At 53.2% G+C, this 22,566-nt stretch overlaps 12 protein-coding genes across 12 annotated transcripts; 1 reads left to right on the forward strand and 11 right to left on the reverse strand.

Annotated features, from left to right (window-relative positions):
- Positions 1 to 177: 177 nt before the first annotated feature.
- RHO25_006861 (uncharacterized protein) lies at positions 178 to 2,424 on the reverse strand (the record flags this gene model as incomplete). The annotated part of the gene is made up of 2 exons (XM_023597656.2): positions 178 to 266; positions 336 to 2,424. 2 exons carry the CDS (start codon positions 2,422 to 2,424, stop codon positions 178 to 180), a joined length of 2,178 nt encoding a protein of 725 aa, XP_023452463.1.
- Positions 2,425 to 4,396: 1,972 nt separating this feature from the next.
- RHO25_006862 (uncharacterized protein) lies at positions 4,397 to 5,093 on the reverse strand (the record flags this gene model as incomplete). Its single annotated transcript, XM_023597657.2, has 2 exons — positions 4,397 to 4,903; positions 4,959 to 5,093. The coding sequence occupies 2 exons, from the start codon at positions 5,091 to 5,093 to the stop codon at positions 4,397 to 4,399; spliced, it is 642 nt and encodes a 213-aa protein (XP_023452464.1).
- A 1,498-nt stretch (positions 5,094 to 6,591) lies between these two features.
- RHO25_006863 (uncharacterized protein) lies at positions 6,592 to 8,696 on the reverse strand (the record flags this gene model as incomplete). The annotated part of the gene is made up of 3 exons (XM_023597658.2): positions 6,592 to 7,412; positions 7,463 to 7,850; positions 7,899 to 8,696. 3 exons carry the CDS (start codon positions 8,694 to 8,696, stop codon positions 6,592 to 6,594), a joined length of 2,007 nt encoding a protein of 668 aa, XP_023452465.2.
- A 753-nt stretch (positions 8,697 to 9,449) lies between these two features.
- On the reverse strand, positions 9,450 to 11,265 carry RHO25_006864 (uncharacterized protein; the record flags this gene model as incomplete). Its single annotated transcript, XM_023597659.2, has 2 exons — positions 9,450 to 11,012; positions 11,074 to 11,265. The coding sequence occupies 2 exons, from the start codon at positions 11,263 to 11,265 to the stop codon at positions 9,450 to 9,452; spliced, it is 1,755 nt and encodes a 584-aa protein (XP_023452466.1).
- Positions 11,266 to 11,595: 330 nt separating this feature from the next.
- Positions 11,596 to 13,467, reverse strand: RHO25_006865 (uncharacterized protein; the record flags this gene model as incomplete). Its single annotated transcript, XM_023597660.2, has 2 exons — positions 11,596 to 13,295; positions 13,347 to 13,467. 2 exons carry the CDS (start codon positions 13,465 to 13,467, stop codon positions 11,596 to 11,598), a joined length of 1,821 nt encoding a protein of 606 aa, XP_023452467.1.
- Positions 13,468 to 14,498: 1,031 nt separating this feature from the next.
- On the forward strand, positions 14,499 to 15,518 carry RHO25_006866 (uncharacterized protein; the record flags this gene model as incomplete). The annotated part of the gene is made up of 2 exons (XM_023597661.1): positions 14,499 to 15,138; positions 15,217 to 15,518. The coding sequence occupies 2 exons, from the start codon at positions 14,499 to 14,501 to the stop codon at positions 15,516 to 15,518; spliced, it is 942 nt and encodes a 313-aa protein (XP_023452468.1).
- A 310-nt stretch (positions 15,519 to 15,828) lies between these two features.
- Positions 15,829 to 16,659, reverse strand: RHO25_006867 (uncharacterized protein; the record flags this gene model as incomplete). The annotated part of the gene is made up of 1 exon (XM_023597662.1): positions 15,829 to 16,659. The coding sequence occupies one exon, from the start codon at positions 16,657 to 16,659 to the stop codon at positions 15,829 to 15,831; it is 831 nt and encodes a 276-aa protein (XP_023452469.1).
- A 635-nt stretch (positions 16,660 to 17,294) lies between these two features.
- On the reverse strand, positions 17,295 to 18,234 carry RHO25_006868 (uncharacterized protein; the record flags this gene model as incomplete). Its single annotated transcript, XM_023597663.2, has 2 exons — positions 17,295 to 17,786; positions 17,836 to 18,234. The coding sequence occupies 2 exons, from the start codon at positions 18,232 to 18,234 to the stop codon at positions 17,295 to 17,297; spliced, it is 891 nt and encodes a 296-aa protein (XP_023452470.2).
- Positions 18,235 to 18,399: 165 nt separating this feature from the next.
- RHO25_006869 (uncharacterized protein) lies at positions 18,400 to 19,251 on the reverse strand (the record flags this gene model as incomplete). The annotated part of the gene is made up of 2 exons (XM_023597664.2): positions 18,400 to 18,885; positions 18,934 to 19,251. The coding sequence occupies 2 exons, from the start codon at positions 19,249 to 19,251 to the stop codon at positions 18,400 to 18,402; spliced, it is 804 nt and encodes a 267-aa protein (XP_023452461.1).
- A 439-nt stretch (positions 19,252 to 19,690) lies between these two features.
- Positions 19,691 to 20,170, reverse strand: RHO25_006870 (uncharacterized protein; the record flags this gene model as incomplete). Its single annotated transcript, XM_023597665.1, has 1 exon — positions 19,691 to 20,170. The coding sequence occupies one exon, from the start codon at positions 20,168 to 20,170 to the stop codon at positions 19,691 to 19,693; it is 480 nt and encodes a 159-aa protein (XP_023452462.1).
- A 460-nt stretch (positions 20,171 to 20,630) lies between these two features.
- Positions 20,631 to 21,265, reverse strand: RHO25_006871 (uncharacterized protein; the record flags this gene model as incomplete). The annotated part of the gene is made up of 3 exons (XM_023597666.2): positions 20,631 to 20,777; positions 20,833 to 21,137; positions 21,250 to 21,265. 3 exons carry the CDS (start codon positions 21,263 to 21,265, stop codon positions 20,631 to 20,633), a joined length of 468 nt encoding a protein of 155 aa, XP_023451659.2.
- A 553-nt stretch (positions 21,266 to 21,818) lies between these two features.
- RHO25_006872 (uncharacterized protein) lies at positions 21,819 to 22,469 on the reverse strand (the record flags this gene model as incomplete). Its single annotated transcript, XM_023597667.2, has 1 exon — positions 21,819 to 22,469. The coding sequence occupies one exon, from the start codon at positions 22,467 to 22,469 to the stop codon at positions 21,819 to 21,821; it is 651 nt and encodes a 216-aa protein (XP_023451658.2).
- Between the last annotated feature and the right edge of the window lie 97 nt (positions 22,470 to 22,566).

The raw sequence follows: 22,566 nt of genomic DNA on the forward strand, positions 1-22,566 counted from the left end.
TTCTAATACAATGTAAATACATATCGCAAAACATGTCCCGCAACGCGCCTCAGGCAATGCAAACAACTGCGCACGAGGACTTTTTTCCGCGCGACGTTCATCATGAAAATCTTTCTATCTGGTTCTGATTGCATTTTTTTCCACATCCTTAGAAATCCCTCTCAGCTGCCATTTGATTTAGGCGTTCGCTGGAGAGTCCTTTCCGATTGTCGGGTTGTTACCCGAGTTCATTTGCACATCCGAATCGAGAATTTCGCTGGGTTTGTCTGTGATCAAAATTGTTAGTAATCTTTCTCACAACGATCGTTGCCTTCGTGTCTCGCATCGCTACTCACCATGTCTAGCATAAAGATGATACTCCTCATCTTCATACTTTCCGACCTTTCCTTCCTCAACCTCCTTCCTTGTCAAGACCTGCTTAGACTTTGGCAGACCCATAGAGACCAAGAATGACATAGTATCCTTCCATTCTCGCTCTCTTCTTGTCTTGTTCCACTTGAGCTCTTCGCCCATAATGTCGATGACTTGTGGTAGAGCCTCGACGGCAGCTTGTGCGTTGAGGAAAGCCAATCTCGTTCGTCGTGCGAGCACATCGACGGCGGATTGGGCGTACTCGTGGCGTACGGCGTAACGAATTTCGCCATCGACGTATGGGTATAGCTCAGAGATGCGGGTACCTCGGACAGGGAAGCGGTTCTCGGTAGGGGCGCAGAGGGCAGCGACGGTCCAGGCTCTGTCACCGTAGTCGATGCACAAGTGCTTGGCGACTTCAGTCTCGAGGCCGTAGTGCTGAATGACGTTGATGAAGAGAGTCTTGGAGAAGCCGTGAGCACCAATCAAGCGAAGAGCGTGCGTTTTGCAACCTCCATCAAGTTCGAGGTTCTCATGGAAGCCTTCCACGCCAGAGACCAGAGGCGGGTTGGCAACGCCCTTTGGCTTGAGGCCGAATTGCGTGATGGCTTCATCGACAGCCTCCTCAGCCATTTGACGGTACGTGGTCCATTTGCCACCAGAGATGGTAAGCAAGCCAGATTCAGAAGTAGTGACCAGATGGTTGCGGACAAGACCCTCAGACTTGGCCTTGTTGGGATCGCGGACGAGTGGACGAATACCAGACCAGGCGGCAAGAACATCACCGCGGCGAACATTGATCTCAGGCTGCAGGTAGTTCTGGACTTCCTTCAAGATCCAGTCGATCTCATTCTCCTGTGCAACTGGGTTGGGCTCGATTGGGCAAGGCGCATCGGTGGTACCGGCAATAGTGTTTCCTTGCCATGGCAAGAAGAAGATCACACGGCCGTCAGAGGTGCGAGGATCGATGAGACCCATATTTGAAGGCGAGTAGTATCCGGGCAGAATGACGTGAACACCAGAGCTTGGAGCAACGATTTCAGGAACTTGCTGGTCGTCCATCTTGCGAAGAGAATCGGTGAAGGGACCAGTAGCGTTGATGACGCCCTTTGCCTTGATCGAGAATTCCTCTGGAGTCTTGCCATCCTTGTCCTGAACGAGATCCTTGACTCTTGCGCCACAAAGCTTGCCATTGGCATCCTTTTCGAGGCCAGTGACCTCCATGTGGTTCACAAGAGTAGCTCCGTACAGGGCAGCAGTCATAGCCAGCGAGATGTTCATGCGAGAATCGTTGTGTGCGCCATCGTAGTAGACCAGAGCACCCCAGAGGTTCTCCCTCTTAAGCATGGGGAAAGCGTCGAGCGCCTTACTCTTGGTCAAGAAGTACGAGGTTTCAATGTTTTCGGAGCCAGCGAGGAAATCGTAGAACTTGGTTCCAGCCCAGAAGTACGGTGCTTGCCACCACTTGTTGACGGGAATCATGATCGGGAGCCATTGCGACAGATGAGGAGCAGTGTCGAGGAAGTATCTTCGCTCGCGGAGAGCTTCCTTGACCAGTTTGTATTGATTGTAGTCCAGTTCGAAGACAGCCTTTTCGAGATACCGCACACCTCCGTGGACAAGCTTGGTACTCTTACTGCTTGTCCCCGCAGCGAAATCATCCTTTTCGACCAGCGCGACCTTCAGTCCTCGGGAGGCAGCATCCAGCGCGATACCAGTTCCAGTAGCACCGCCCCCGACGACCAGAAGATCATACTCTGAGCCGCCTTCGCTGTTTGTCTGCAGCTCTTGCCCCAAAGCTTCCTTGACCTTGTTCTTGGCCTGGGTGAATGCAGCACCCGCGCTGGCTTTCAGATCATCAATCTGCTCGCTCCTGCTCTTCACACGTGGGAAGTTTGGTGGGCGGAAGACTCCTCCCTCGCCATATGTCGGTGGTGGTACAGCCGCAGCTTCTAGGCCGGGCACGTCTCGAGGTCGGTAGACGAAGTAGAGCGTGCCGGCGCCGACGGCACCAACACCGGCGGCTGCGCCAGCATAGCGCAGCAACGTGCGTCCTCGACTCCGGGCTGCCATCCTCTATGCCTCAAAGAAAGGGGAGCAGAAAGAGCGAGAGGAGTGGTATATGCGACTCGGGAAGTGGTCTGGCTCCTCCGAGCGCTCCACCGCAGTCAGCTCCACCGTTACGGCGTGATGATGAATTGGGCGACGATGATCTCTGGGGTGTCACTTCGGGATTGCTGCGGTCAATTCATTGTTGGCGGAGAAGAATGGGTGCGTGATGCAATGGGGGCGCGCGCGGTGGTCCCCCAACGACAGCAGAACAAGTTCTTTTTGCTCGTACACTGATCCTGTCTACGCGAGCCTCTCTCCCCCATTGCGCTGCTCTGCGTCACCTTGCCGATGCTGCCTTCTGCCGAGCTCCGCTGTCACATGCAAGGGTCGCACGTGCAAGACTTGAGCCTCATCAGAAATGCTGCCCGTCGTCCCAGGTCACAAGGAGTCGAAGATTCTGCTTCATCAAAGCCAAGACGTGCACTGTGTAGAGGGCAGACTGATCACTCCATGTCGGCATCATCGAGATGCAGACCCGCGCTAAGGCTTCGTCTCGCCGGATTGCCCAATCGAGTCTTTCCAGCAGCGACAGCGAGCATGGACTCCTGGACGCTGCCAACAACCTCACCTGCTGTTCTTGTGCACGCCAGCAGCCGAATAGAAGCGACTATATCAACCAGGGCACCTGCACATGTCAGCTCTGCCCGATCATGACCGGTAAGCGGATGTCTCATTTTCCGGCATGGCAGCAGCCCCCAAATTCTTGTGCGACAAACGCTTTTCCAGGGCGCATTCTGTCCAATGTATGCGATTCCTGCTCTCATCACAATCACAACCATCAATAATATCAGCATCAATATGCAATCATCAATTCTTCCGCCAAATCATTAACCCGAAGCTCCGCTCTCCGCCACCTTCACGAGAGAAAACGTGCGACCGCATCACACTTTAGTGATCAAGCTCCCAAGCCGCGAAGGAAGGCGCATACCAAGACGCTTATTAACCTCCTCTCCTCACCCCTCCCCAAATTAGCGTTCCATCCGCCCCCAGCTTCATTTCCCGGTCAACAACACCGATCAAGACTTCTGGGCATTCAATTGAGGCTTGCAGCACTGCTCCTTGGCAAAACAGTTGGCGGCATGTACACAGTGACTCGCGCGTCACACCCGCGTTCTTTGCCTCTGTGCCTCCTCCGCGGCGAACCGTGTACGAGGAGAATCCTTGCATCACGGATCACGAATCTGGAAAGCTCTGCTGCTTGCTGCTTTGCTGCGCCAGGATTATGATCTTTGAATCGCGATGTGCTGTGCGGGGAGAGCGATGCGTTTCTGCAAATGTCAGATTCGTCTTCCCTGCTGCGGTTGTCTCTGCAGACACATTCGAATGGTACCTTCATCGGTAAGCTCTTTCTTATCACTCGTCGTGTCACACAACATCGTTCGTTACCCAAGATTTTTCGCTTCGACCGATATGCTTCAAGGTTCCCCAAAATTTCATGCAGGAAACGTGCATACACTTTTTTTGTGGAGAGCTCTGAGCTCCGCAAAAGGTACCTCACATCGTGTGAAGGTCTGAACTTTGAAGATCTGGCGCGTGCCGAAGAACAAGCCGCTCGAGCTAGAACAGAGACGAAACGGAATGATGGCGAATATAGCAGAAGTAACAGCAGCAAAGAATTGAATATGATCGCTACAGGATTGTACTGCAACGAAGCGAACAAGAAGCGAAATAGAGAGGGCGTGGTAGTGAGATTTCGTAACCATACATTAAGAACTGAGCGTATCGCCTGTAGCTACGAGCTGGTCTTTTTTGTCGTCGTCCGTCGTCCAATACACGACATGCCGGTGGGCCTGTTCATCCTCCACCACACCATCGAGATATAGATACGAAATAGGTATGTCTGCGCAATGGTATTGCACATGCTGTACAGCAACATCTCATTTTTTCAAACAACAGCAACATTGTCATCCCCCTAGAACCGCGGCGAAAGCGTCTAGTATGCGAGCTGGCCACGGACGGCACCAGCAGTGGCGTTGATACCCTGTGCTGGGTCGGCAAAGTTGGTGTGGACATCAGCGTTGAATCCCTTAGGGTTGGCCTCGATTTGAGCGACGCGGAAACCAGCACCCTGGTCCTCGCCAGTGGCGTTGTTGGTGAGACCAGTGATGAATGGACCAGTCATGCAGCCGACGGAGACGCGGTAGTTCTTGCCAGCAACTGGCTGTGGGTTGGGGAATGCGATTCTTGGTGGACCAGACTGGCCGCGAGCAGACTCGTGGATGTGGGTGGCGGTGCGGGCTGGGGAGACGTACTCGCCACGGATGTTGTAGAGGCGGATGTAGTAGCAGATGGTGTCGAGCTCGCTGTTGATGCCGAGGTCGTAGAAGCCGACGGCACCTGGGAGACCGCCGGTCTTTGCGTTCATCATGTTGACGACCTCCTCTGGAACGGCCTTGACGCGGTAGGTGCTGGTGAATGGAATTGGGAAGCCCTTAGCGCCCTGGGAGGATGTTAGCCGTGTTCAATGTTTCCGATACTGAACGCTTGAATCTCACCTTGTAGTATCCATTCTTGTCGCAGTCCTTGTCGTACACTGGCTTGCTTGGGGTGCCATTGTACTTCTTGCTGGCCTCTGGGGCGGCAGCGGCAAAGCCGGCGAGGACGGATGCGCAGATCACGGAGGCCTTCATTATGAATTATGTGTGTGGTAAATCGTTTGGATGGGATGTCAACGAGTGTGTTGTTGTGAAATGCGATGCTGCTGGATGAGAGAAGTAGTAGAAGACCAGCAGACGCAAGGTACTTATGCCCGAGATTCGATCTCCTATTACGGTTGCGCCCAAAGTTACGCGGATGCGACTGGTACACGATACCCACACATGGCGCTGTGCAGGCCAAGTCTCCAAGAAACACGATGACGATCGACGCGTGCCCATGGACTGGCTACATTTGGAATTTCTGGGCACAACATCACCACCGCATGCTTGCCGCGATGGAATGCATTTGATGTGAGTCCGTCTCATGCGGAAGACTCAACACCCGGCGGGAGCCTCGACATGCCACAGAATTGGCGTCTTAGGCGCAGAGTCTGTGGCGAGACATCAGCAGAACGACGAGGATGGTCCAGTACGGCGACGTCGAAGTATGGCAGCCAGGATCGTGCCGCTCACCATGACCAGTGCCGCCCAACGCTGCCAATGCCGCCTAAGACGCTATCTGACTGGTTACAGTTTGGTGGAAAGTAGGCTTTGCTGGGACAACGACCAGATGCAGAGGCCAAGACCACCCTATAGGGTAGGCGTGATAGAATAGAGTTTGGAATGGCGTCTCAAACGGGCCTCGCGCCTTGGCCCTAAGCATTCCTCACGCTAGCGCGCGGAGTGACGATAGACCAGAGCCCAGATCGTTGCCAGTACCGTCTTGTCAGCAACGCTTGGGAGTCAGCCACTGGAACTCATGAACGCCAAGAGGATGCCATTCGATGGACCGGCAGTGCCTTGGTTGTGATCGACGACTTTGTTGATGAGAAATCGTGAGAGCTGGATGAATCTCACTTGTTATGCTCGAGATATGTCGCAAAGTCTATGCTCTGCAACGCAGTTCTGCAGCGTGAGAGTCCAGCCCAAATACGACGGTTGCCGTAATTCGCAATTTACAGGATGGAACAGCCACCGGGAGGCTGCAGAATGCAGTCCAGATGCCCGCGGAGCGTGGTTCGGATGAAATGACCGAATGTTGAGCATTAGGTGCTTGGGTGCATATACAAGCGCTGACCATTAAAGAGTAGCTTTGATAGTGGCCGGTGCTTTCGAGCATGCTCATTGAGCGCCTGTATAGAAACCCTGCTCGCCCGTCTCATCACGCGCTTGAGCGGTACCCAGGATGACCGCGCTAGTCTCAAAAGTTGGGCGAACATCGCTGCTGTCTCGCCCGATAAATTCAGCAGCCCGTCTTGCAATCGCTTCGAATCCGTTGCGACCATGTCTTGGTCGTAATACTGACATGCTCGCTAATGCATCAGAGTACATGCCAAGAGCCAAGGCCGCGATGCGATCAGAGACCACAGCTGCAGCTGCAGGGAAGAGCTATAGCTACCTGCAGGTCATCCATCTGACAAGCGCCAAGAGCCTCGAGATGTTGATGATATTCAACGACGACGTACTTCGCCTCAATGGCGCGCACTTGTGTTCATCCGCCAAGAACGATGCGAACGAGCTGGTCGGCCATTGATCGACCGAGTGTGCTGGCGGCTGCCTTCGCCTTCAGAATGCGTGCCGCTTCCTTCAGCACTCGCGCCGCAGCATCGGGGCCAGAGAGGACACCGACACCAGCAAGCTGTGGTCTGCAGCCAGTACTATGGGTGATCCAGCGCTGCGCCAATGACGACTCGAAGCCTTGATCGACGCGGATGCTTTCGCCCGGAGAAGCTCTCCGCGACTCTTCGGCACTCGCGTCACGCTCCGGAGCGACCAGTTTGACCCAGGCCCAGATGTACAACGAGGCGGCGAGGAAGGCTTGGAGGTCACATCTTGGTACGCTTCGCACAGCTCGGAAATGCGAATAGAGCCTGCCAGCATAGAGCAATGTGATCCGAGCCCGGGCCTCATCGCCGGAGAGAATGCCTGTCAGCTCATGGATCGCCTGGCTTTGAGTCTGACGTCCAGGCCTCAAGCCCGAAGCAATGCAAAGGTTGCTGAATGGTGTAAAACGAAGGATTGACATCAGGTGGAAGGAGACCTCAAAGTCGCCGCGGGGTCGCGTATGGGCATTCTCTTCGAAGCGTTCCATGTCCGCATCCAGGTATTTGTGAATCACCGAGCCATCACTGCGATCATTGGCGTTGATGCGTGGCTTGATCCATATTGCGTAAGTTTCTGTCAAACGTTTGTGAGCAACTAGCAATGTGAGTAGAACTTGTAAGAACGCTGCATCGCTGAGCTCCTTGACGACAGTCGAGGTCACAGGGCCCTGCGAGATTACGGCTGCGATGCTGGACTGAGATGTGTGATCTGGACAGTGTTAGAAGAACAGGAGTACGAATGCTGGATGACGAACATACCCTTCTCAAGCTCCTGCTGCCACTCAGCAGCTGTGGAGCACGACCAGAGGCGTTCGTGGCATGGAAAGGTACTTGTTAGCTCCCCGGTGTCCATTGTCGGGGGCATGTCGAAGGTGACGTATTGCAGACACTCAAAGTTCCAGACCGTGGCGACATATCTTCTCTCCTGTTCAAGCAAGGCCCATTGCTTCCAAGCGCTATCAAGGCTTTGGTCGGGATCGACTGCGGGCGGTTTGGCTGCCAGTTTCCGGCACGTGGTGACCAGTAGGGATCGATGATGCTGAAGGAACAGTAAATGGTCTTGTGAACCATCATACAGTAACAAGTGGGAGAATATCAAGACGCTCTGGGTAGTGGAAATGGACTCAATGTTGGGCGAGTGGGTCATCTGGACAAGTTAGTTTCACAAGAGAGAATCAAAGCGGCACAAACTTACTGTGAGAGAGATGGCACGCATCGCGAGGTGCTCAAACATTGCCATCAGCTGGATCGAGCAGAGCTCCGAGTGCTCACATCCGACAGCAGCCACGGCAAGGACTAGATGCCAATGATCCTCGGAAGGCGTGAAGGTGGCTTTGTGGAGCAGAGGCAGTTTCGCATGATGATATTCGAAGTACAACTGAACAAACGCATTCAGGGCATCGATGCTGGGTAAAGCTGCATGAGCCGGAGATCGTACTCGCTGCTCCTCGTAAAAGGCCGCGATCCTGCTATAGGTGGCTGCCGGCAACCGTGGGACGTGTCCAAAATCCTCGGCCGCGATAATGTCGGCATCACTGTGTGGTGGCACATGAAGCTGAAGCGAAGCTCGTCGGGATGAATTCACTGATGGTGGATTCGCATGAGCAGAACTCAGCCTGTGGCTGTGTGAAGTCGATGTGGCTTGCAAGTCTGACTGGTCGTTGGCCTCGATTGAAGGATATATTGAGGAACCAGGGGCACGATGTGCATTGACAGCAGCATAGACTTCCGCGATCGATGCTCTCCGTGCTTCTCTTCTGGCTTCCACGAACCGATCGTGATCGTTGTTGAACCAGGTACTGTTCCCAGTTTCGACAGGCTCGGTCTTGGTGCGCATCCTCGGACTTGCTCGTTCTTCCTGCATGCGGTTTCTTTGCGACACAGGCTCGATTGGATCGTCTCGTTCACTGCTATGTGCTGTGATGCCGGGCAGAGCTGCCTCAAGACTGTTCGTCTCTGGGACAGCAGATGTCGACCTTCGACTGCAATCCATCCCTATGATGCAGTCAGAAAATGCCCAGGCCGCGGAGCGCTGTAAGTGCCATCCAATGCGCCACACTTGCGAAAGCGATGATTTTAATCGCGCGCCCGATGCGCGCCGGATGCAACGTAGACATCGCAAACGCCTAAATTTGGACGAATTCTTCCGTACTGGCAAGCGCGAAACACACCTTTCTGCCTGCACCGCTGGCACGGGCTGTCCCCATCGCAGCGTTGCTTCGACTTGGCACACGGTCTGCATGCTTTTGCAGTGCGGGCGGCCGTCTCCGCACTAGGCAGAGTTGCACCTTGTCTGCCATGCATCGACATGTGCCGTTGCAAGGTGTCGCGACGAGGAAAGGCTTTCCAGCATAGTTGGCATTTGAATGGCTTCTCTCCCGAGTGCCGCAGCATGTGGCGCATGAGGTGCTCTCGTCTCTTGAATTGTTCCGTGCATCCTGGATGTGTGCATTTAAGCTTCGCGTCCTGTGTCGCTCCCTCCGCGGCCTCGTCAGAGGCTGGCTCGGCGTGCCGCACTTCCATTTGCTGCACCGCCAGCGCTCACGCCGCGGTTTGACCTCAAAGAGGAAGTTGTTGGAGTCGAAGTCGTTGTTGGGAAGGTGTTCGGAGGGCGCGGGGGATCGCAAACTCAAGTACGAACGCGAAAGTGCGGGGTACCGGAGGTCCTCCACAAGCCACCAAGTATGAGCCGGCGCTCATCATGCAGAGCTGGTCAGTATGTTTCGTTCATTCAGCTTGTCCTGAATCACCGGCGCATGCACCAAACGATCACATCGCCTCTTCGTCTCCCGTCGTCAAGCCAGTGTGTGTTGAAGAATCTCTTGCACTCTCTGTATCGGCTGCCCTCGAGCACTTGCAGCATCGTTGGCTGGAGCTGCTCGAACGCCACAAGATAATGGGGCCACGGTCTTTTAGCATTGTTGAGAACGTCGGGAGTTGCCATATCCAACTCAGTTGTGACAGATATACTGCTGCGGTCTTGCATGTTCTCGTCGAGCCATTTCGCAGGGTTTGCGTAGAAGACATCCGCTTCATCCAAGTAGCTTTCTCTTGCATCAAGAGGCACGTGAATAGGAGGCTCACAAGTGAGAGCCCACGCCTGAATACCAGGATACACCAAGTGGCTTCTCCACGGGGTGCTGTGACATGGCATTAAGAACCCGACCGAGACATTCGCAGCACCAGCACCCGAAGACTCGTTCCACGCTTCCTGCCGGTGACGGAGATAATGCATCACATCGACAACACCTCGCTGGTGCACGAAGCTGACGTAGAAGGCGATGAAAGCATTCATGCCGACGCCAATGACCAAGAGTGAGAGACGGGCTGTGGACCTGGTAGCGAAGATTGAGGCCAGAGGGCGAGCAGCCAAGACGTGCAGAATCGGTAGTAGCGGATAGATGAAGCGCATTTCCTTGTGCGAGATGACGGACAGTGCCGCAACAGTTGCAATGACTGTCACTGCCAGTATCGATGCCGTGCGCTTCCGAGCGATGTTCTGCGACGTACGTGAGATCTTTGCACCCCGCAAGCTGTAGTACAGTCCAGTTGCTGCAAAGGGCAATGCGGTCGTCAACAACAAAGGCAGTCCTTCTGTAAAATAGTAGTCAGGTCTGTTCTTTCCATAGAAGACAGCCAACGACTGCACGACGTTGAATTGCAAGAATCGCAACGGCGGAAAGGTCCAAGTCTCGTAGTATGTGCGATCCGCCCCAGCGAACGCAACGATGACCGCGCTGCCACATATGACAGCTGCTTGAATCAATACAGCAGCTTTCGCGATGCTGCGACTGTACCAAACCAGGCCCGCACTGATGCTCAGCCAGATGATAATGTTGGTGGGCCGCAGGTAGAACGCAGCCGCCGCAGCCGCAAGTGCCGTATACAGACTGGCGGAAGAGCTTGCACCATCTTGAGCGAGCCTCTGCTGGCCTGCCTGTCGGTCATTCGACGGCTGCAAAAACCGTCCCCATGGAAAGTAAGTCAACGAAAAGATCGTAAGCGTCGTCTCAATAGAATTCGAGAACGTCCGAACCGAGCAAAACCACTGCCACGGACTCAGTACCGTTAGCGCCAGCGCCGCGAAAGAAGCCGCATGCCCAGAGCCATAAAGTTTACAAGCCATGCGCCAGGTCGATAAATCCATTCCCGCTGCCCAGAAAGCTTGCAGCAGTCTTGGTGCTGCAAGGAGAGCGGCGGCGCGGAATTGCTCATTTGCTTGGACCAGTTCGCAGATCTGGGCGACGGCTTTGTATGCGGCTGCGAATAGATAGGGGTGCACCGAGGTGCGAAGGCCTTCTCGCCATTCCTGGACATTTGCTCGTTAGTGTGTTGCTCCTGCCTTCAAGTGAGGTTGTGGTTGTGCGAACCCATGTTATCCATGCACCGCTGTCAGGTCCGAAGGCTATTTGCCATGCTGGTTCGAGAGCTTGGAAGTATTCATCAGGCTGGAAGAAAGTCTGGACCAGTTGCGAGTTGATGATTCGGAAGATCAGGAGGGCAATGAAGACGATCGTCTTGGCTTGGAAGCTGTGCAGGCCGACTGCAGTGGCGGTGGCCATGTTGCGGACAAAACTTCTTTTCAGCCGTTTCTGATGCGGATTGCGAGGTTGACTGTCAAACCGGCATGTCAAGAGACATGGTGATATTGTGCAGGTTGATGAGACTTGTGAATGGGAGGACGCGTTTCGAGGGGTTTGACTTTACGTTGATCCGAAACCGAGGCTCCACTCTCTGCTCACAGTCGATGCACATCTCCAACCAGGATCCTTCTGAGATGCATGGAAATCGTATGCAATGGCTGCGTTGTAGCTTGAGAAGTCTGAACCATCTTTCAGATGCACAGTATCTTCAATTCATCAACATACATTACGAACTATTTCTCATGACCCTCAAACAGTCTTTGCACTCTCATGATTGAAATCCTCAACTCTTAAGCTCCTCCCGGCCTCAGCCTCCTGCTTCCAGATCCTTCTCTCCTCATCTGGATTGACACCAGGTCCATTATACACGCTTCCATATTCATTGCCCGTTGCATAGTCTTTCCCTTCACCATCCTTCGTCTTCTTCGTGTAATTTCGCTTGATCCACTTTCCGTAAACGAGCAAATTATACAACCTGAACGCCAAGAACGCGAACTTGTCTCGCTCCAAATCAGCAGGATACTCCGCTCCGAGATCCACCGCGGCAGAGATGCCAGAGATACAGGCTGTTTCGTGCGCATTTACCAGAGTCCAGGATGAAGCAAAGCGCGTGTGGCGTTTGCCCTGAAGGAACATCAAGAAGGGCACAACAAAGAGGTAATGGGTCCAAGAGTGGCAGAGTTGATGCCACCAATCTTCTCTAATGATTTTGTCTTTTTGAATTTCGTCCCTGGTCCACAGCTTGCTGTCGCGATCATTGTTCAGGAAGATGGTCTGGAAGACGTGCTTATCGAAGGGCACTTCAGGCGGGAATTGCGGCTGGTAGTTGGTGCAGTCGAAGCACATTTCGAGCTTTGTAAAGTCTTGGGGATACATTCGGATGAGATACATGGCTTTGAAGTTGTCCTTGGCCCAGTCGTTCCTTTCCTGCATGCTGACGCCGTTGATGGAAGATACGGCAAGCTCTTGGTTGTAGAAGTTCTCGTAGTGTTTCTTCATATATTCATGATCCTGGTGAGTGACTGTGATATCGTCGGCGAACTTTGCCGAGCCAAGGACTCTCGATTCGAGGCCAGTGATGGTGGGCTTAAGTAGGCGCTTCGCGGTATCAGTCAAGACGCAAAGCACGATTTCGTCGTAGTCTTCGACCGTCTCGACTTTATCTGCATCGGCATTTGATGTCTCATCGGGTGCCCAGGCAGAGTTTGGATTGTGGTTGTCTTTGGCTGGCGTCCGGCCAGTGATCTTGACTTTCACGCCGTCCTTGTTGCGCTGTGTGATCTGGGTGACTTCAGTGCTCAGGCGAATGTTGACTCCACGCTTGAGCAAGTTCTTTCGCCATGTCTCATAGAAGTCGCTCAGGTTGGGGAAGACCACCATGGGAGGAATGTTCGAAGCCACGCTGTTCTTGTCCGGAGGATACCACATGCCGTATGTCGGACTCGTGCAGAGTCGGTCGAGCATTATAGTAGGCACCTCGGGCGCATAATTGCCAGTTCCCAGAAACAGAGCTACCATAGGCAGAGCTACGGCATTTGCGAACTCGGTAGAAAACCTGAAGATCTTGACCAGAAACTTGATTGGTAGCAGCGCAAACAAGATCTCGAATGTGCGAATAATCTTGAGCATGCGGAAGAACCTGACCACTTCTGCCTTGTGCTTCTCCAACATCTTCGTGGGGTACACGTTGCTCCAGAACGTCTCGCCTTTGCCAAAGGACACTTGCAGTCCGACAGGGTCAGCCCAGTACCCATTCCTGCCGAACATGGCCATTGTATGGTGGAAAATGTACGAGCCTCCCTGCACTCCTTGGTTGAGATATGATGCACCCGTCTTTTGCTTATCCAGTGGTATCGAGAACGCCTGTCCTCCACAGTAGTTAACCGCATCGACCAGAGTTACATCGAATTTGTCTGGATGCTCGGAGAGGTGATGCGCGCAGGACATGCCTAGTCACAATTGTGAGCTATTGAGCAGCGAATCTCTGTATCTCCTCTTACCAGCAGCACCAGCTCCCACGATGAGCACCCTCTTCCTCCTCTGGCCTTCTACCTTCTGGCTCATATCGTATCGTGTCTGGGAGCCTTGAGCTTCCAACAGTGGCCTGCCGTCAGTAGGCATGTCAGGAAATGGTGAAAGAAAGGGCTACAACCAGCTCATGCCTACCTCACAGTGTGGTCAATATGGTACGCGCGAAGCTCGCGTTTGCGAACGTCATGACGGCCTGCGAATGGCTAGACCAACACAAAGACGCCCGTGGCAGCACCACAGCACGCATCATCGTTGACAGGCAGATCGGAAGATCGGCGAGATCGACGCTTTGTCTGCTTTGGGACAATCGGGGTGGTCTGAGCTGTTGTCAGCCCGGGTCCATGGGGTGCCTGAGCTTTGAGACAACGATGCTCAACAAGCCACACTTTCCTGCCGTCAGACCTCACCTCTTCATCAACCTGTCGCTCAGTGTTCACACAGCGGATCCGGTGTCTTTTCTGCTTTCCATAAGAGCTGCTCGCAAGCTGCCTCCGGCTCTTCTTGGCGGGTTCCGCCCTCTCATCCTGGAAGCTCAGGGGATCCCTCCGGCTCCGGATTATGTTCTCTTCTCATTGCTCTCCTCGCTCTGCTTCGCACCTTCTCACTCGTGATGAGTCGATGCTTCCACATGGCCAAAGTTGGAAGCAAGGAGTTTCTGCAGTCCTCTGTCCTTTCCCCAACCACCGACTTCCAAGCAATGACGCAGTGCTGAAGATCTTCTGAGGGCACAGCAAACAAAGTGCGAGAAGTCATGCGCATGACCTGCTAGCTGGCTTCCAAGACTGCAATATGGCCAATGGAGGAGCAACAAGGTTCGCATCCTTTGCACATTTCCACCATTTTGCTCCAGTATCATGCGGATTCATTGCATAAATCACCGGCGGAGCCACTGTCGCTATCCGGCTTCGACCCGATACTTCCTCCCAAAGCGCTTGGCAATGCATGTGCGAGATGACCATTGGCTACAGAGCTCTACCGGCCGACTTAGCCTCGCAAGCTTGAGCATTGTGAACAGAATGAATTGTAGGATCAAAGCGCGGCAGTGCACAGTCGAATGTATAAGAATTGGGAGAGCGCGCGCTTTGGACACCTGTGCAACTCGTGTGTAGCCACGCCTCACCATGAAACGACTGACTACCCTAGCGACCCTGCACTTGGCTGTGCTCAAAGCCACTGCTCAGCGGGTTGAGTTCGCAGAATACAGCATTTTTGGAGTTGGCGAAGCACCTGACGATGGATACGACACCTTTCTGGCCGCGTCTCAGTCGCCAATCGTCCAAAACCAAGTCTTCTTCAATCGCACAGACTTGACCGATCTGGACCAAAATTGGACCTGGAATGTTCAGATGAGTAACGTCTCCATGTCAAATGCAAGTCTCTCAAACTCGGACCCTCCACCAAACGCCCATGTCGCACTCACCACCTACAACTTCGGCTGGCCAGAGGGCGATAACATCAATAACGCAACTCGGCTCAGCACCCCATCAGTTCGTGGCGATCGTGAAGGCAATCTGCCACCAAACAGCACTGCTTGCATTTGGCTTCTGTCCGGTGCCAAATTCCCGCAAAATGTCTCCGACAAGTGGGACTCCTCTTCCTCCGACTGCACCAGTGCCCTTGGAGAGGACTGTGTCCAGGCGATTATGTCCGGATTAAAGGGTAACGACTGCGACAGCGGCGCTTTCACGAGCAATCGCACTTTCCGCGAAAGCTGTGCGAGCTCGTTCGGTGTCCTCGGCAGCTGGGGCGTCAATGCACAGCGTACGTTTGTTCACTACTGAGCTCATACCAAATCATTCCTTGTGAGGCACATCTTGTACTGACCCACCTGTAATTCAGCCTTCGGCAATTCTAGGATCCGAAATGCAACGGATGTGCTCGAGAAAGGCGAGGCCCTCGCCTGGCATCTCAGTAATCCCTATCAGGCCGACAACGATACTATCTTTGAAGAGGAGAAGTCCAGGTTGCATGTCATTGGTCTGAGTGTCTATTCCCAACTCAACACCGTGAGTTTTATTCGCCGCGAATATGTCCTATGCAATCGTGTTAGTGCCAGTGAGTCGAGCGCTACTTTGCAGAGGAGCAACATGGCTATTCTGGGCCTCACGACTGTGCTGGCTGCATTGTATCTGTCCATGTAGCCGCATAGACAAGATGAATGAAAATGGAAGATGTTTCATTCCATTCTTTGACCTAAAGCTTGAAGAGCCTTCACATTTCTTGACATTGATATTTGCAGAACAACGACGCATTCGCTCAACATGCTCAACGGGCCATCTTCAACTGAGTCGTCCAATGCCTCGCCGTCGAAAATTCAACGTGCTCTCGAGACAGATTGTGTGCTGCGATAATGACCTCTTCCAAAGTGACGCAAAACATCAAGTAAACAAGAAGAACGCTTCTGCAACATCGTCAACCCTCCTTCGGAACACTTCGCCCTCCAGAACCCATTCATCGAGCATGCACACGCTGAGCCTGAATAATCTCCGGTTCCATCGGGTTAGCTGGGTCCATCGGCAAAACCACAAGCTGCAATTTTTCAACAAAATCCTTCATCTTCTCAGCATCCCAGTCACGAATGGCTTCCTTGACTCCACGCAATTGGAGGACCCGATCTGCCTGGACGCTACCTGCGCCGCTGTCGATCGACGTATCAACATCGTCGTCGTGATAGAAGCTCAAGCTATCTGCCGCCACATGCGGTGCTGTGCCATTTTGACCTTGCCATGCAATCGTGATACCCCTGTCGCCGGCGTAGATTCTGCTGTTTGGGTAGTGGACCGAGGGAGCGAGTGGACGCTCAACTAGTTCGTAAGGCAGTGGGTGGCGAGCGCTTGTGGAGAGGACGACATACTTGGTCTCTCTGTCTTCGCCATGGACGAAGTTGGCAGTGTTCGCGGCTGTGTGTTTGGTGATGGGGAAGGCGTCGATGCCCAGGGTAGACTTGGTTATGTTAATTCTGCGGAAAGGTGTGAGTGTGACAGGGTTGCTTACGATATCCAGAAGCTCAGCTCCTGCGCTCCCAGGCCAGAATGAGAATTTGCGGTCTACTTGGTCGGCTGTGGTGCAGGCTGCCCACATGTCGTCAACGATCCGTCTTGCCTGATCGTCCGAGTCCTGGAGTATTTGGTCGACTAGCTCGGTCGGTACATTTCCAGGGACAACCTTCTTGATGATGCTGCGTTGGAACTGGGCTCTAACATATGTGCGAGCGCCCTTCAAGTAGCTCTCCTCGGTCACAAGGATGCCGTACAGGTTCACAGTCCAAACGCAGACAGCCATATTGAAGATGAAGTGATCGGTGGTATTGAACTCGACTGTTTTGCTGTCACCGCCTCCGTCTGCTTCTGTTGCGGATTGCGAATGGAGAAGCGCTGAACGGGTCGTCTTTTGTCTATCACTTGAATGTTACTGGAACGGATGGGATGATACCAAGTTGGCCATCGGATGGCGGAGCAAAATTTGGCTCCTGGACAGTCTTCTCATTCACTTCGTGTTGGCCGAAGAAGAAGCGAAGCATCCTTATTCACCCCTGACGTAAGTCTACATGCTGTTCAATTCAATTTGCATATGAACAACACAATGCATCGCTTGTCGAAAGTGCCGTTGAAAAGCTCCGGATTTTGATGCCTGGTTAACGATAAAAGCCTTGAGAAGATACAATCGCTATGAGGAGTTTACTGAGCAAACACTGTCAAACAACTACCAAGAGCCGCATATGTGTCTAGTCTCAGTCGATAACAATTCCCCTGCCCCGAATATTCAGCTCTGTACCTTCCCCTCCAATCGAGGCGGTCTCCCCATGACAATGCACATGTTCCAATAGTGCCTGTCAAAGGTCACCTTTGGCAGGCCCTTGATGAGAAGGTCCGTCGGATCTGGAGCTTCGTCGCCATCTCTTACCGGTCAACTCAGGATTATCTCCAACATGTTGCCAGGCACTGGTACTGCAGAAGTTCCGGCTCGAATGGCTCATCGGCATCGAAAGGCACCACCTCAAGGTCAAGTGCTTCAACCAGCTTCTTGATCAGACGTGCGTCCCAATTCTTGATCGCCGCCTTCACATTCTTCAATCGCAGGAGGCGACTGACGCAGATTTCCTCCTCTTCTTCTTCCTCCGACTCTAGCAAGCGAAAGAAAAAATCCGTGTGCAATTGTGGTCCTGATGTCGTGCTTGCGCGAGACGTGGCCACACAGGCTTCCGGGCCCACTTCCCAAATGCTGCCAGAAGCGGTCGGGTACCGGGTATGCGGTACAAGAGTTTGCTCTGGAAAGTTGACGGGCTGTATAGCTTGGCCTGGTATCGAGAGATGTACATAGCGAGTGATACCATCGTGGACATCGTTAGGCGTGGCGAGATTTTGGGGCGCTTTGGCGGCGACTACAGTCGCGTCCACGGCTCGCTCACCCTGTGATGTGTTAGTCGAGTCCCAATTTCTTGGTAGGCTATACGCTTACGATATGGACTCGAACTGCGCCTTGTTCATTCTTTAAGTCATCGTATGAAAACTTGCTCAATCTCTCATCATTAGAGTTGCAAGCATCCCATTTCTTGTTGATGATTGCACGGGCTTGTTCCTGGACTGCCTCGTGCATCAGTTCCAGGAGCTCGGGTGGCACCTTTTCTCCAGCGACAAGCGTAACGAGTTTGCGCTCGTGCTGTGTTTTTGAATAAGTACGAAAACCCTTGAGAAAGCTTTCCTCGGTCACCAGAATGCCGTAGAGCGTGATGGAGAGTATTCCGGTGGCAGCCATCATGAGCAGCAACAGGTTGGGTCGAGATGTTCCGAGGTTTCTATGTGAAGAGGGACACGATTCGAATGAAGTGCTGAAAGCTGCACCGTGGGTTGCTGTCATTTTTGAAGTTCTGCAATGTTGGTTCTTGTTTGATAGCAGCCGTCATTCACTGCGTGCATTCGCCTTCGTTCACTGAACCAACAGGACTTCTCACTCCGTCGCCATACTTTCTATCTTCCCGCGCATCACGCTCTTGCTATATCTCCCTTCCCTGCCTTTTCTGGTTCACTCATGGACGCGCTGGTATTGCAAGATCTCCGGCTCGAAAGGCATCCCAGCATCGAAAGGCACGACCTCAAGCTCCATAAAATTCACAAGATTCTTGATCAGCTCTCCATCCCAATTCTTGATCGCCTCCTTAATGCCGCCAAGTTGCACGAGGCGATGCGTATGCGGGTCAGAATGGCTGGTCGGAAGATCATGAGGATCTTCTAGGTACATCAGCATGTCTGTGGTGATCTCCGGGCTCGTTTGTTCGTTCTCCTGCTTGCCGACAACGAAGCTCTTTGCATTCCCCCAAAAGACGCCTTGCTGATTGGGAAACACAGGATGGAAACTAGTCGCCTGGCCAGCGAACTCTTTGGGTTCGGGATGCTTCTCTGCGGTAGACAGGTGGATGTAGTATGTGATCGGGTTGTTCGGATCGATCGGCGTAGCGGTGTTTACTGCTGTACTAAGCCCCACAGAAGTCGCGTTGATGGTGCGATCAAGCTAGATTCTGGTTAGCCTGGCCGTCTTTGGCTCGTTTCCATGACTTACGAATCTGATCGAAGCCTCCTTTGCTGTGCCAGGAAACTCGGCTTCCACAGCGAATTTGTGAAGTCTTTCGTCTCGTGTGCTGCAAGAAGCCCATTTCTCTTCAACAATTCGCCGCGTATGCTCGCCCACCTCGTCATAAATCTGGTCTGCCAACTCTGTCGGTACCTTGTCCGGAATTGCAGCGGACGCAACTCTATGCCCGAGGCTCGTTCTTTCACCCCTGCGCAGTCCTTTGAGGAAGCTGTCCTCCGTGACCAAAATCCCGTAAAGTGTGATCTGGTAAATGCCAATGATGGCGGCATGTGGGTCGTCGGCCATGGCGCCTGAGCTGAGTGATTATTTTGTATTGCCGCCGATGCAGCACTGCACCTCCAGGCGGTATCTGTATTGGCTGAGAAAGGATCGGGTGCTCAGTCGGTGGAGCCCACGTATACTTCGAAGACCTCGAGAATTTCATCATTGAATATAAGTGGTGAATGAGGTTATCAGTGAAAGCCTTCATTCACCAGTGTCCACAATTTATCTCTTGTGTCCACCCTTGTTTGCGAGTTTCGGAGGCTCAGCAAACAGGATACTTACATTGAGGGTCATGATTGCTGTTCAGCTGGACAATTCTGGGCTCGATGTCAGTCAAACTTCTTTGCTGTAGGCGGTTGCATGTCCGACCAGGCGATCCTGCACGTCTGCAGCTTGTTATATATGTCGCGTTCGACGATCCGGAGACTTTGACGAAGCACATTGGTGGCCGCTGAGGCCATCATAAGTCATTACCTTTTCCCCTCCCCAGTCTCTCCCTACACCTCCCTTCCCACCTCTGCAAACTCTCCTCCAACCTCCTCTTCTCCCTCTCCCCACCCTCAACCTCACAAACCTCTTTGACTCTCCCACACAACTCCAAGATCTCCCCATACTTTCGATCATAATACATCTCTCCCACCACATACCCCAACAGTTGAACGTCCTTCTTTCCCAAGTTCACTTTCTCCCCATGTCCCTGAGCGTCTTGACCTCTAAACTCCAACTCTGGCACAACACTCACTAAGTCCTCCAGCAGGTTCCCCTGGTGCACCTTCGCCGAATAACTCGCTTTTTGTTTCTGAAACTCTTCTTCGGATTGGAAAGTGCGGTCGACGACGCTGGGAGCATCGCCCGCTGCTGCTTCGGCATAGTCGTCTGCGTCGACGGAGATGGAGAAGAGGTCGTTGGAGTCTTCTAGGGTTTCTTGTTGGGTTGTCATTTTTTGAATTTTGAAGGGAAGGCAAGGTCCGAGTAGCTTGGTGGGCAAGGCTTGAGCAAATGGATCACGTTGGTTCTTAATGGAATTTCTCTCTATCGATGCTTGCGTTACGTGTCAAGGCTCGCGGTTTCCGCCTGTGATGTTCATTCATGGTTCTGAGTCTGGGCTTGGCGCAAACTCAGGAAGGTGAGGTCCAAGCCGAATGCGGAGAAGCCGAAACAAGCCGATCTGAAGCAACTGAGGAAGACGGGAGAAACACTACACATATCATAACATACAGGAATTCGTATCATTTCAGGGAGAAGCCCGTAGCTGAGCATACATAGAACGGAGTAGCTAAAGGAGTTTCTGTGTGTCCGCCATCTCCAACACTTCGATGTGACTTTTGCGCCGAACGCACAGCCTCGCTTGCTTCGTCAAGATATTAAACCTCTCGCAGCGTCTGCGCTACATTCTCCATCTACTGGAGGCGAGAGTCCAATGGGTTGGTGCGGGTTCCCCAGTAGGTGAGGAAGAGCGAGAGACCGACAGTCTCGAAGACGCGGGCGAGAGCTCCAACGGCGACGGTGTCGAGTGGGCGCTTCTCAGTGGCGATTTGTGCGATGAACTGCGAGCACGTTAGATGATTGCGGTACTGAGGGTGAATGAATTTGATGACTTACCGATGGGGCAGACGAAGCGAAGAAGATCAGACCGCCGAGGTAAGCAGCTCCCTTGTAGGACAGAGTACCGGTAGCGTTGATGAGAGCACCAACACCATATGACTGGATGGCAGAGCCGACGAGCGAAGTTCCCCAGGCGGCGCCAGCAGATGCGGCCTCCTTTGACTTGAAGAACTCCTCAGAGCTGTTGGCGGCTTGTGCCTTGCGGTAGGTCTCGCCGAAGACTGGGCCGAGGATGGCGAGCGATGCGACGTGGTTGAAGACGGTGCCGAGGGCGATAGCCGATGGCTTGACTGGTGGGAGGTCTGCGAAGAGATGTGTGTTAGTGATGTGCGACGGATGGTATTCTGCTCAGACCGCCAAACAAACAAAGGTGTTTGAGAGCTGGCGAGGAAGCAGGGCACGGGAGTGACGTACAGTGCAGAGTGGCCATTGTGGAGGTGGTGTGTGGTATGGAGTTGTTTGGGTGGTGTGATGAGGTTGATTGAAGTGTTTCGGTGGGTTGGATGGATTGTTATTGGGGAGAGGGAGAGAAGATGAAGCAAGCAGGCGGTGGTGCAAGTGATGGCGGATGGGCGAGCTCTGGCTGGGCGGCGCGACGTCACCATCACGATCACGATTGTCGCTGTCGCTATGGAAAGCCACGCGATCAAAGCCACAATCTGGTCCGCGCGCTGCCTCCGCCACCCATTTCACTCGTCCTGTGCCGAAGCCAATGATGGTACGATCTCCATTCTCTCCACCGCTCCACTGCAATTATCCTGATTTGCACGTCGTGTCTTGCTGAAGACGACATGGCGTGCACGTCTCGCGTTCGCAGCAAGGTGCCGTGGAGCTCTGCCCGCCTACCCCTGCAAAAGTCGTCATAGCTCTCCACGCCGGGCTCAAGACCGCAAACAGCCAGAGCATGATGAGAGGCGTGATGTAAAATGGAGCAGGACGTGAAGATGTTGTTCATTATAGTCCCAGGGAGGAGACTCTCTACTTCAATCGTACTTGATGAACCCAAGCCACGCCGAATTAGCACTTCCAAGCGCCTTCTGCATAGGCTTCAAGACATCCTCCACTTGTTCCCACGACATATTATGGTCTCGTCCCATCCTACAAACCATATCAAACATCGCCGCAGCAGTATTCGAAAAGGCTGCGGGATACTCCTTCTCCACGTTCGGAAGCCCAAGACACTTCCGATGATAATATTTCTCCAACCAGAACATCAGATTTGGCCAAAGTTGCCTTTCCTTGGGCACGAAAATTCTCTGTCCTGGACCAGAATGCGGATCTCGAAAATCTTCGGGGATCTGGAGAAGTGGTTCATATATGAGGTTTAATCTTACGTTGGCTATGAGGCGCCGGGAGAGCGAGGCTTGGCACCAGGCAATGTATGTGCTTGCATCCAAGTTCTGTATCTCGAATATGAATTTATTCTGTTTGTAGTAGACCGATGAGGCTTCTGCTCGGATTTGACGATTTACGAAGAGGAGAGGGGGTTCAGAGGGACGATTTGCGGATGTGAAGGTGAATTCCCAGGCGTCTGGCGCCAGCGGAGTCGCTAGGCGGTAGATCTCGTCGCGCAACTCAGCGGGCAGACGGAGTAGCGAAGGTATGCTATCAGACCCTGCCACTCCAGATGCCATACTGTTCTCGAGTGGTGAAATGTACGAGTGTGGTGAGCGAGTCATGAAGACACGGCACAGCGAAAGGCGTTTGTTGGCTCGGAGACAAATCCACCGC

The sequence above is a fragment of the Cercospora beticola genome, chromosome 4 (genome assembly GCF_033473495.1).
Source record: "Cercospora beticola chromosome 4, complete sequence".
Taxonomy (NCBI): Eukaryota; Fungi; Ascomycota; class Dothideomycetes; order Mycosphaerellales; family Mycosphaerellaceae; genus Cercospora; species Cercospora beticola.